The sequence below is a fragment of the Polyergus mexicanus genome, unplaced genomic scaffold (assembly GCF_030449975.1).
Source record: "Polyergus mexicanus isolate NDT 795.1 unplaced genomic scaffold, iyPolMexi1.0 SCAF_4, whole genome shotgun sequence".
In the NCBI taxonomy this organism is placed as follows: Eukaryota; Metazoa; Arthropoda; class Insecta; order Hymenoptera; family Formicidae; genus Polyergus; species Polyergus mexicanus.
In genome coordinates, this window is record NW_027223324.1 from 657,784 (window position 1) to 670,285 (window position 12,502).

A 12,502-nucleotide genomic window follows, 5' to 3' on the forward strand; every position below is an offset into this window, starting at 1 on the left:
ATAAATCATTTTATTCGATATTCTCTCCTAAAAAATATAAACGGACAATACAAAAAAATATTTACACTCTACGTAGATACATTAATTCGACATATAAGTGCGATACGAAACCGTCTTCCATCGATGCACACTATTACGGACGATATACATACATCAAAGACTTTTGTAGGTATAAATGCACAATTCGGCTGCCGTATTCGACGCGCGTGATTACATTATATTTTTATATACGTATTTTATATACGTTTTATATACTCTCTCTCTCTCTCTCTCTCTGTCTCGTATCGACTCTTTGGCAATAAAATCTAAAACGTATTATACGGCGAGAGGACGTGGCGGATCTTCATTTATTCATTTCCACCGTATGGAAATGATGAAGTCGCGTGAATCGCCATTAACCGTGTGAAATAATTCTCAAAGTGTTTCGCACAATTTCTCAGATGTTGCTTTACAGCTGATTAATTTCAATGCGATAAAATCGTTTGCCTTTGCGATAAAGAGAGTAATACGTTTGCAATCGCGGTCTGACGTTTTATAAATTACGTTTTCGTAATTACGCGATTAGAAAGAACGATATGTGTATATATATATATATATATATGCAACTAGAGAAATGGTTATTACAAATTCTTATACGGAGCAATTCGCTAAACAATGCGATAACAGCGAGTGTTACTTAAACACATTTTTCTCTCCCGCCTGTAATATTTACATATGTCCTGTTCGGCCGGTTTAAACGAAATTTTGAATAGACGAGAGAAGTTTAACAATAATTTAAAATTACTTTCAGATAAACTTAACTAAAGGCTTTTTACATTTTACATAAATAAATAATAATACATTTCTAAAGCTTTTCTCGCGCTTTAAATCACTCCAAACGAGTCTTATTTTTTAACTATGCGGTTACAAAATTTCACTATTAAAATTATCTGATAATTTTATATTGATTTATATATATAATAAAAAAATACAAAATGATTTATTTTTCAGATATCAAGTCAACATTTTTTTTTTTTTTTTTTTTGATGCGCCAGAAGTTGTAAATAAATGTTTATAAAAATTATCAAATGCTTAAGTGTATGTGTCAGACTTGCCGCATACAGTTTTACGAACGCAGCATTTATTATTTATATGTTAAAATTTTATATGTCTACCTTTGGTACAATTTCCTTCACTACTATCTAATATTATAATAAATTCTCTTTGTTATCAATCTTCAATCAGCTGACATACAGACAGCAAACGAGCGTTAATCATTGCGATTTCCTTCTTCTCGAATTTCTTTAAAAAATTATGTATTATATATATAAATATAACAATTATAATAAAGCTAGAAACATAATTTTTTCGTTACAAATGTTTTCATTTGCTCGTTAAAATATTAATCAAACATCATAATGTCCGTCAGAAATTATCACATCTCTTCCGATGCAAATTAGATTCCCTTAATGAAGAAATGAGCTTCGTCGAATCATCATAGATTGATCCATGTAATAACTAAGTAAATCCAAATTGTATCGAAAAGACGCATTATTAATTTTCTAACACAATTCAAAGGTACACGTTTGTTGACGCCTCATAATGCTCGTAGTATTTGAAGTCTACACATTACGTACGAAGACAATTATGCTATCGAATAGCCATATTTTCTTCTAGTATCTTCAATAAGTCTCTGGTAACTCTGACCGTTTCGCGAGTCAAATTCTTGCGATCGACGCAATTTCTCTCAACTTCGATTACGTTCACGCAAGCTCGTGAGTGCGATTTGCCTCTATATAAAGAGATAATTCTCGTAATCAGCATAGGAAGAGGCAGTTATATGTTTTGCCGAGATCGGCGTCGACGGAACGCTCTGCGGAAGTTGCTGCACCCGTGGTAGCTGTATCTGCGGAAGATCCGTACTGCGGGGTACGACGATTCGCGACGTCTGATTAATGGAACCTAAGGACGAGTGATGTTGATCTCGATGGTTGATGTTGTTGTTATTGTTGTTAGTGGTAATATTAACAGTTTTTCCAGCAAGATGATGCAGACTCAAATGATTGTTGTTGTCGAGCCTCGAACTGTAATGGATAGGAGGACTATCGTGGAGATCCAGCCTCGATATAGCCATAATGCTCGAATCCGACGCCCACATGCTCTGAAACGATGGCGATGTCGGATTGTGTAACAGATTTGACTTTCTATTAAGCTCTTATGAATAATTCCGATAGCGGCATAATTGTATACGGATTAAATTTGACGACTACAGTCTCTTTGTTTGAGCGTACACATAATATTTCATACTCTCTATTCTTCAAAGATCGATGGCAGAGAAGATTACCATTGAAGCTTCCTTATTACTTAAGATAAATATCTCTCGCCTCTTTATAAATAAAACAATCGCGAACTACTATTCACATTTATCGCTTTTTTACACGGATCTAATTTTGAAAAGTTTTTTTTAGAAATTATATTAAATACGTTATTTTATTTAGAAGCACTTTCAAAAAATTACATCAACTATTAAATATCGTAGAAAATTTAAAAGATATAAAACACATGAATATCATAATAAGCACTTTTGTTCGGAGAGATCTAAACGAACCGAGCTTTCATCAAAATATCACAATAAATCAGATACAATACCTTCCGCCTATAATCTGGATTACGTCTAATGCGAAGATGTCGATCCATGCTGGTCCACCGTTGTATGACTTTGAGCGGAGAATCGTCGGGGTGTAATTTTCTTTGGTACTCTTCACCTTCGCAGACCTCGTAGAGAGAAAACTGCTCCACTGGTTCCTTGGAGCTGTAGCAACTCAGCAGCATCTGGATCAACTCATCTACGGTGGTCTGCTCCGAGACCAGAAGGCTCTTGTATTTCGACTGTGAATATTAAGTCCTCGATTATCGCAGGAAAAATTAAAATCTTAAATAAAAAAAAAAAAGGAATATAATTTTTAACCATAAAATACTTAGAAATAGTATAAACGTGAATTTCATATTTTTAATGATTTTTAATAATGGAATGTTTTTTATTATATCCTAATGATGTTTAATTTTTATAACATAATATACATTATTTAGCTCTTAAGAAAAAAAGTATGTGATTCAATTATAAAATTCTTAATTTATTCAAAGATTGCAAGTTTCTTTTATATATGAAAAAATTCATCTTACTCACATATATTATATTTAATATTAAAATGTGTCTGTTATAGTTCTGTTTGCTTGTAGAAGAGTAAAATTTTATTTACCCCGGACATGAGTGCGCTGTCGTATATTTTGACGAGTCCGCCACGGCGCGTCTGCAACGAGAACCTGCAAACAAGGAGGGGGCATATGTAAGCACACAAGTTTACGTGCCAAAGATTCCGCGACGCTGGTAGAAGTCGGTGAGTTCAAAGGACACGAACGTGCGTTACTTCTATGTTAAAGCACCGGTTTGTGCCGGGGAGACAAACGCTCTCGTCCTGTATTACGCGTGTAAATCGCACCGGAAGTCTCGTACTACCAAGAAAACATCGGCCGCGTCGGAAGCCGTTCTTATCCGTCAAAGAGTTACAGCGACTTCTTTTCATAGACGAGCAAATCATAAAAGCGTGTGTGTGTGTATGCACAACATTTTTTATACATTATAAAATATTATATCAAAATAATTCGTATCATGACTTCTGTATTATGGTGTACATTTAATATAATTGGACTCGCGTGGAATCGTAAAACCGTCCTCGCGCTCTCCTCAAATTTTAATCCATAGCGTTTACGATCGAGACCCCCGTAAAATATCATAAATTACATTCCGTTACGCAACCGAATAGCCGTATTTACGTTCCCCGCGAATCGTGCAGCGACCCACGCGACCATTTATGTCCGAGAATTATATTGGTGAGAGACGCGAGGTACGTCGGCTCGTGCTCAGTGGTCCACGGGACGTGTTTATAGTCACGAGCCCTGAAATTACGTCACGCAACCGACCGAAACCGAAAGGGTCGGGAATGAAATACGAAAGTAGAGGGTGAGCAAACGTACCTGGAATCGCCGCGAGGATGGCAGGATTGCAGAACGGCCGGTCGTGCATCCTCGTCAAGCGGCAAAACGGTGCGCACGTTGGCCCTCCTTACGGTCACCTCCATGATCAAGTAAAATAATCGAGGATCGCGGTGTCTCATGCGATACTTGTTCAGAAGATTTTGCACGACCTCGCGACAGGTTGTCTCGTAAGTGATACTCAGGGTTTTGTATTCGATGTCCGGTCTCAAGCAATTGGCATAGACCTTGATGGTAGTCTGTAACAAGAATTACAGGTTTAAATATTAATCACACGAATTAGTCACGGTATAAAACTAGTCTAAACGAACGCTAATGACACTTGTCGAAAAGTATATTATAGGAGACAATAAGAGAGGAGAAATCCTCCTTTTCAGTTTCAAGTTAATTTCAGCAACGGCAAAGAGGAAGGCGATGTCCTGTTTTGCCGGCGCGGCAAAAACTTCCAAAGAGCGGGCCTTGACAATTAGTCCATAATTAACTCGGAGACTGGCGTTGCCCACGCACGCGACATAAAATACTATCAACCCTTCCGATACGACTGGTTATGAGGGGATGCGCGCACCGAAAATAAACCAGACACCAGATCACCCCATTTGCAGATGCCATCGCCCGCACGCATACGCTAACATCCGCTTGCCGGACTTACTATGCGTATGCGGATTTAGGATAATGGACGTAATTTTATGCAAAACGTAGAATTTATCGAAATACCGGTAAGTTATATAAAACAGCGAGCAAAGTATACGCGTTTCTAAAAATAATTTATTTCATTACATTTATTTGATTCTGCAAAACTTGTTACACATCTATTATAATTTATTTATTATTTTTGAAACAAAAAAGAACTCTAGCTAAAAATATCAGTATTATTATAATAAAGCATTCATCTCTTCATAGCAACCAAAATTAATCCGCATTTTTCACACTTTCACTATTAAAAACGTTTATATACCAGTGTCACAAATAAAAGAAACGTCAAATTTGATGTGGCAAACATATGTTTCTTTCTACGCAAATGGTCTTTCCAACACGAGTTACCGTTGATGAGATTTTACGAGTTAGTCGTACGCTTTTATTACTTTGTCGAAAGTTTTTCGACCTAATGCAGATCCGATGTAAACATGCAGACATATGGTTCGAACGTGCTTGCACATTCATCCGCGCGTGATGATTTCGTCAAAGCCAGTATAAATTGAAATCACGTGAAACCGGAACTTGTGTTGCGAAATTCAGTTGGCCCTGTCCGGATCCGGCTGACAAGCCCCTATCGTGTGAAATAAACATGTTTTCGACGACAATCATGGGATTATACCTTCAATGCGCTTATTACAATGTCAACAATGGATTTTGTTTGTTACTGGCGCAATCGTATATTAAGTTGGATTCGTCGAGATAACTCTTACATTTCGTCTTATTGTATAACATCATAATGGATCTTTTAATAAGAAGAAATCGTCGAATCGCATTGATTTACAATTCGAAATCCGGAAAGAAATGATTTGTAAATATTTATAATGTAACATAGTTCTATATTTTAAGAAGAAAGAAAAGGCTATTAAATATCTTAGTCAAATGTAAAAATATAATTACTTTTTTTGTATCAATTTATATTGTTAATTAATAAATTACGCATTCTTATAAAAAAATTGCACCAACTAGATATATAAGAAAGATTTTCATCTCACAGAGCGAACTTTGCACGTTTTCACAGAAGCGCGTCTTTGTATGCATTGATACAGCGAAATTTCTGATTCAGCTGTTGGAATTCCGATGCGTTTACGTTAACGGCATTTACGCAAATTGCTTTAGTGCGCGTGCACCAATCCTCGAACAGATTTTTTTCTTAACTATACCGCAACTGGACAAGGTGCATAGATCGTTATGAATCATCGATTATGATTTATGTCAATGATACTTTTTTTCTCGCACTCTTTCAATGAATGGTATATAAAGTTAATGGAGAAATGAGATATTTATGTCTTACTATCGTAAAATAAATCTCAAGTTAAATATAATTAAATCGAACGCGTACGAAATTAGTATGCAGTTTAATCTGCTAACAACAAAGTAAATTATATTGAAATGCGAACTTTAAAGAAAACCCATTAGATGATAATAACGACATAGGTCAATCATTATCTTGCTGATGATATGACTTGTATATATTGTATTTTTATAACGCGCACGAGCCGCGCTACTGAAACACACATTTCAGGATCATCTCGTGAGTACAGTCGATCGACCATATTTTCGTCCGACTAACGGCTAATGAAAGGGAAAATGTAGGAGTTAGAAGGCATGCGAGTGTCAAAGCAAGGTCTGCGCTTCGTCAGGATCGAGAAGGACGTACGAGACTCGGTTACGAGCGGTAGGCACCAATATCTCACACCCGGTTATACAGGACAGAAATACATCTCGGGATATTTCGGTGTGGCATTTTTTTATTTCGAGTTGAAATTATTGTTCGACTCGCGCACGTGCGATCGACATCATCATCAAAAATACAGCATTGATGACTTTTACCGCTACAAATCTACAAATCTAACATCGATACTTAATACCGAAAAGTAATTGAGAGAAACGAAAATATTAAACACCTTCTTATTTTTCTTTCATTATGTCTCAACTTATGTATTGTGAACTTTAGACTGAACGCATTGTTCTGCGAAATGTATTCGTACCACGAACGAAGTTATCGATGTACACCTCACCTTGCATAATGTGCATGATATCATTGCCGCTATTTATAAATGCGCACAAAGGAGATTTTGATAACATGCGGACTCTTGATTTTCCATGCCCTTGATCTTACGTTACAGCCAGTAATAGAATGCTACAAAAAGAGAGATGATGCTAGCTGATACTGTATCCATTACATTACATATCCAATATACTATAAGAAATATTAAAACGATAAAAAAATATTATATTTTTCAACAATCAATAATATGATTATTCATAAATATTGTATTATTATAGATAAAATTTTTTTTTATCACATATCAGTATAAAATTATTAATTACTTAATTACAATTAATACAACAAAATATAGTATTATAAAATTTCATAAAAGGCATGAGATTTTTTACAAACTATGCGAATTCCAAGTCTTGTTATTCAATTTTTAAGGATCCATCGATCGGTTTGTATAATATCCATTGCTTCTTATACTAAATTATAATTGCACATTGAAGATAGTGTTCGACGGATTCACTTTTTCTATACTCGTTAATTACACAATTACTCATGGCTGACCCTAAACGAGAAAAGCAGTTGTATTTTTATATCGCCCTAAAGACTGGTTCTATAAATCGAAGCTCTAATGAAGAAGCCACATTGAGGAATTCGAGGAAGTCCTAAAATCTAGCCGCTAATACGCCATATCGAGCACACGATACAGCAAAAAAATGAAGCGTAGAATGGAATCGTGGATGCCATATGTCATAAGATGCCCTCGTAATGAGGGGATCCAATTTAGCCGGAATCCATAAAAATCCCAAACTTACTCTTCGCCAAGCGACAAGGCGTAGTCATACGCCTAAAGAAATTCTACGTTAATTGCACATTTGAAACCGGAAAATCAGCCCTTGCTTTTTTTTTGCTGCTATATCTTGCCTATGATTCGTTTTGCTCTACCAGTAGCTCATTGACTACTGGTTCTAAATATAGTCGCCTTTATCGCGAGCTTATCGTTATCAATGACTCGGTTCCTAGCGCTCGTTCCGAAACGACACCCGGTATACGTATCATACGACTCCCAGTATAAGTAACATTTTAGAGCAAGGTAAGCGACACCTTTCAACGGAAATGCTCTTTTATATTAGTTCGCCTTTTTTCTAATTAACAAATAATCTCATTTCTGCATAATGAAGACTTTGAAACATTCATTATACGTCAGAGAAAATATTAAAACAAAGAGTTTAAATATTTCTTTTAATAATATTTGATGTATTTTCTAATAAGTGTTTATCACATTAAATGTCAAAAAAAGTTACAAAAGTTGATCTATCTCAATAATCATATAATTGTCTAATTAAACTTTGTAATTAAAATTTAATATGTTTAAGTATTAAATTTTTAAAGTAAACTTTCCCATTTATTCTGTGAAATACTATATATTAAATATAACTAGGGGAGAATGATGTCTGGATCGACTCACTGAGTTTTATTATTCTTGATGCGTGTTGTCTCTTGCATGGCGCCGTCTATTTATAATATTTATTTTCCAATTGATAAGATGAGCGAAGTCGGCGCTATATTCCACATGGGTGGTAATCAAGTTAAATAGTTAAAAAAAAATTCTATGCAAAGATAACAGATCCGTCATATTTTGTTTGAAAATTATAAAATTAATTCACATTATGAATTATGCGCAACAGATTATATATTATTACTTACACTATAAACTTTCAATAATATCGAGGGTAATGCGAAATCACATTTAGTTGCTGAAATAACAGAAAAAAATTTGCGTGATGTTCCTAAAATTATAAATATATTTTGATTATGGAGCTTAACTGAGATTGGTCATGATTTCCAATTTTTTTTTTAATAAACTTGAATTTTCAAAATTATATTTACATTACGTATAAATAAAAAATATTAGAATATCTCGCAAGACATGTAGATTCGGTATATTCGAGACGACGTTCGGTTTCATTTTCATTCAACCCCACGTGAAGAATAATTTCAATGGCTATCAGCCATGTATTGGTGTCCCAGGTAAGAGTTCTTTGCATAATAAATTTCTTATCCCGACACTCCATTGAATCCTACGGTCTCCTCTTACATGCGTGGCACGTGCTGTTCGGCCCTCAGCTGCCATTTTTCCTCACGAAGTCTTCAGGTACCGTCGTTAATCGAGCACGTGTGTTCCCTCGCGCTTATCCTCCTCTTAGCTTCCGGTCGAAGAAGGGCCTCGAGGATAGCGTAAAACAAAAACTCGCTTCTAAAACGAAGAGAGAAACGCTGCTCTCTGTCCTCTGTATACTTTGCTTAAGGATCCCAAATGTTGCGGGAGTTTATCCGCAGGAGATAATTCATTGAACGTCATTGTGTTTCAAAAGCGTGAAACTAACATTTTTAAAAGTGTTAAAACGTTCTATTATGGTCTTGTCTCACAAGTGGTTTTTCTTCTAATTCTTTTTATTTAGTCTATTTTTTTATTATTATCTTGAAGGTTTTCTTTGATACAAAAATAATTCAATTTAATTTCTTGGAATAATGTAGATGATTTAATAAACGAGAACAAATAACACACGCAGCCATGATATATGATAGCTTTTATCTAAATAATTGTAAGATTTATTTTTGCCTAACTATGGTTAGTTACGAAAAGGATATCCATCGACACCTGCGACACGTAGTAACAAAGACTTTGCTGATAGCATATAATTTGATCAGTAAACCGCGCCGAATCATCATCGAGCACTTTGAACAATGTCAGCAGATAATATAGGATTTCACAAGTGTCATCGGTTTTAATTAATACGACAATCATACGACACTCGTCATAATGATAACAGGCCAATCTTTCACGTTGTTGTTAGCATGCGGGTAATATCGATGGCACTGTTCTGAGAGGGTTGATAATTATAATTATAATTGAAATCACACATTGCCCATCACGCATAGTAATCGTCGTAATAACGTTTAATTAAACGGCCGACTATAATTAAAATCAACGATAAAAGCTATAGAATTTCTTATAATTGCCAGGTCTCGATAAACTGCTCGTTATGTTCATTAATCTCGCACGATCTATCCAGAATACAGTCATTAAATTCAGAACTTTGTGATTGATCCACGCACAATCGCCACTCTCTCCGGATCCCACGTGAATTATCCTTTCAGGATCGCTCGCCGATCCAACGATCGGCGAGATTAGAGATCCGTCGCGGATCCGTTGAGAAACCTCATGACGGATATCTCCTGCGGATTCTCTTACTTTCGCGCCACTTTCCCGACGCGAGACAATGAAAGCCATGGGATAATTAATTGTTGCCGAACGGAATACGCTTCACACGCTCGATGAAAAAGCATCATGTGACTGGAAACCGCGAGGTGAGAATTCGACGGTAGCTGGTAGAACGTCGTCCGTGCGATTCCTTCTTACGCCGCGAATCGTCACACGACACGGTTTACATAATGTCAATCTATAACAGGAATAACTGTCGCGACGATTAGGTAAGGAGTTTCTACGAGTATACGCGAATATTGTTCTGGGAAAAAAATTTCCTAGAAAATCGCGAGATGTTTTACTGCGAGAAACACGGATCGCGGAAGATCATTTCTGTTACGGCTGATTCGTCATTGTGAGACAAAGAGTTGAAATGATCACGTTTACTAGTAAAAAAATTTTAAATAACCGTGTCTGGCAAAGAAATTATTTTATAGTGATGAGCATTTTCGTTAAATGTGATTATGTTAAACAAAAAATTATTTTTACGTTAAAGTATATTAAACAATGTAATTTGCAGGATATTTAATAATTTTTGAAAAAAAGAGAGAGGGAAGAGGGAGAAAAGAAAAAGGGAAGAGAATTCATATATTGTATATTGCATTTCTTATAAATTATATGATATAAAATTAAATAATATTAATTTCTTCCTAGGAAAAAAGCGCTAAAATTTATGTTTTATTTTATAGTGAATTCGTGAAATTAATTTAAGAATAGTACTTTGCTCTCTAATCTTAATTAGGATATATAGTTTAAGCTTCGTATATAACGGACTCTTATATTTTATTTCTTGCACTGAAGACTCTCTATCTGCTGCCAGCATAAAAGCGCCAGTTTTCACGGTTCTTCTTGCCGGAAAGAAAATGACGTTAAATCGAGCATGTCGAGTTTAACTGCCGAATCTTCGAACCCATCGCTCTGGGGGTCAGGAATTCCATGCCGAGGGTCAATCACTTTTGCTTGCGTTGCCAGAATCAAACATTTCGAACAAGTTGATGACGAGTTTTTAAAAGTATCGTTAAATTTGATCAAATATACATTTGACATCAATTTCTTAATATTATTCGAACCATAAGAATACTATGTAAAAATTAAATGATTTTATTAAAAATAGAAATTCTTTTCATTTGTAGTGCCTAACATTCTTTATTTGCACGACACAAAACCAGTAAAATCAGGATGTTACTGCAACATTGTGCGTAATTATGTTCTATTTTCACGGAACAGTAAACTGTTACATTTGGGTTATAAAATTGAGGATGCTAGATCGCACGAAGCCGATGGTGATAATAATGATGACGAGGCAATGCTATATAGTGTGGGTCAAGATTATCTTGCGATCCCCTTTTGTGGATTACCGTTGTAACGGCAGAATTATCTACTTTTATTTTATCAATAATGCTCTCCTTATTTTTTATATTCGTATAAAAGACATTGTTAAGAAAGATTGTATAAAGGATGCACATGATAATTGATCGATCTAAAGTAAGTGTCATGTTTATATTAACTGACGACGGATGTACGATGATAAGTGTGATAATATTGATATTATATAATAATTTAGTATCAAAATTATTATTTTCTACGTTTTAAAATAATTTCTTATTACATTCGTGATTTTAAGAAAATATATAATAACTTTTCTCCATTCTTCAATTTTTAACGAAATAAAAATTGAGAACAATTCGAGCACATCTTATCATAAATTAATTGACGAGAAATAAAGAAATATATTTTAAATACAACAGATTAAAAATCGTGATATAGAAATCGCCATTTCTCAAATTACCACTGCGAAGCTAAGATACGCGTACATAAATCGGACCGTAAATCGATACCATATTTATGCACGCGCTGCATATCTGACTGCAAACTACACTCGCGTTTCGATAAGAAGCCTCTCGCGAAGGACCACACATCAGAAGCGAATATACTCGCTCGGGAGGATCCATCCCGTGTCCGGCCACGGACGTTGGAGTAGCTGACAATTGACACCCGCTTCCGGTCCTTCGAGCGATACAAAGGAGCAACCATGCTCTAAGAAAGAAAAGAAGGGCACGTGCTCTCATCGCGTGCCCCGCTTTTACACAACGGCCCGTGTTCCTCGCGATGTGTTCTCGGTACATGGAACATAATACGCACGGTCATGCTGGAAAGCTTCCTTCCTGCGAATACTTCGCCCCGTGTGTAAACTTCTTCTAGAGCCATATGGTATCGAGGCTTCTCTTTCTCTACGCGCAAGATGAAAGGGAAACCGCATGTTGTTACTACTCGTTGCACGGGCGAGTGCATGCGCGTGCCGTCGCGAGGATGCAATTCGCAATGATAGACGCGCCGCAAATAGTCGCCCCTTTACACTGCCCGAGAGAAAGGGAAGGACAAAGATGCTTGTATTTAAATATATTTTTTACCATTTGTTTTTCTTTAGTAATTAGCGAAAAATATCTTTTATCATTTTATTTGTTACTATCTTCTATCTTATATCGGTTATTGGAACATGCATATTT

General features: G+C 35.7%; 1 protein-coding gene across 2 annotated transcripts in view; it reads right to left on the reverse strand.

Moving 5' to 3' along the window:
• Positions 1–12,502, reverse strand: part of Rau (RA domain-containing protein rau) — a 30,229-nt gene continuing 17,727 nt past the window's right edge. For both annotated transcript variants that reach the window (XM_070294613.1, XM_070294614.1), the window contains exons 3-6: positions 4,015–4,271; positions 3,240–3,303; positions 2,629–2,868; positions 1–2,140 (exon numbers count right to left, since the gene is read on the reverse strand). In XM_070294613.1, the coding sequence (XP_070150714.1) occupies positions 1,772–2,140; positions 2,629–2,868; positions 3,240–3,303; positions 4,015–4,271 (930 nt within the window). In that variant the 3' untranslated portion in view covers positions 1–1,771. The remainder of the gene's footprint in view (positions 2,141–2,628; positions 2,869–3,239; positions 3,304–4,014; positions 4,272–12,502) is intronic.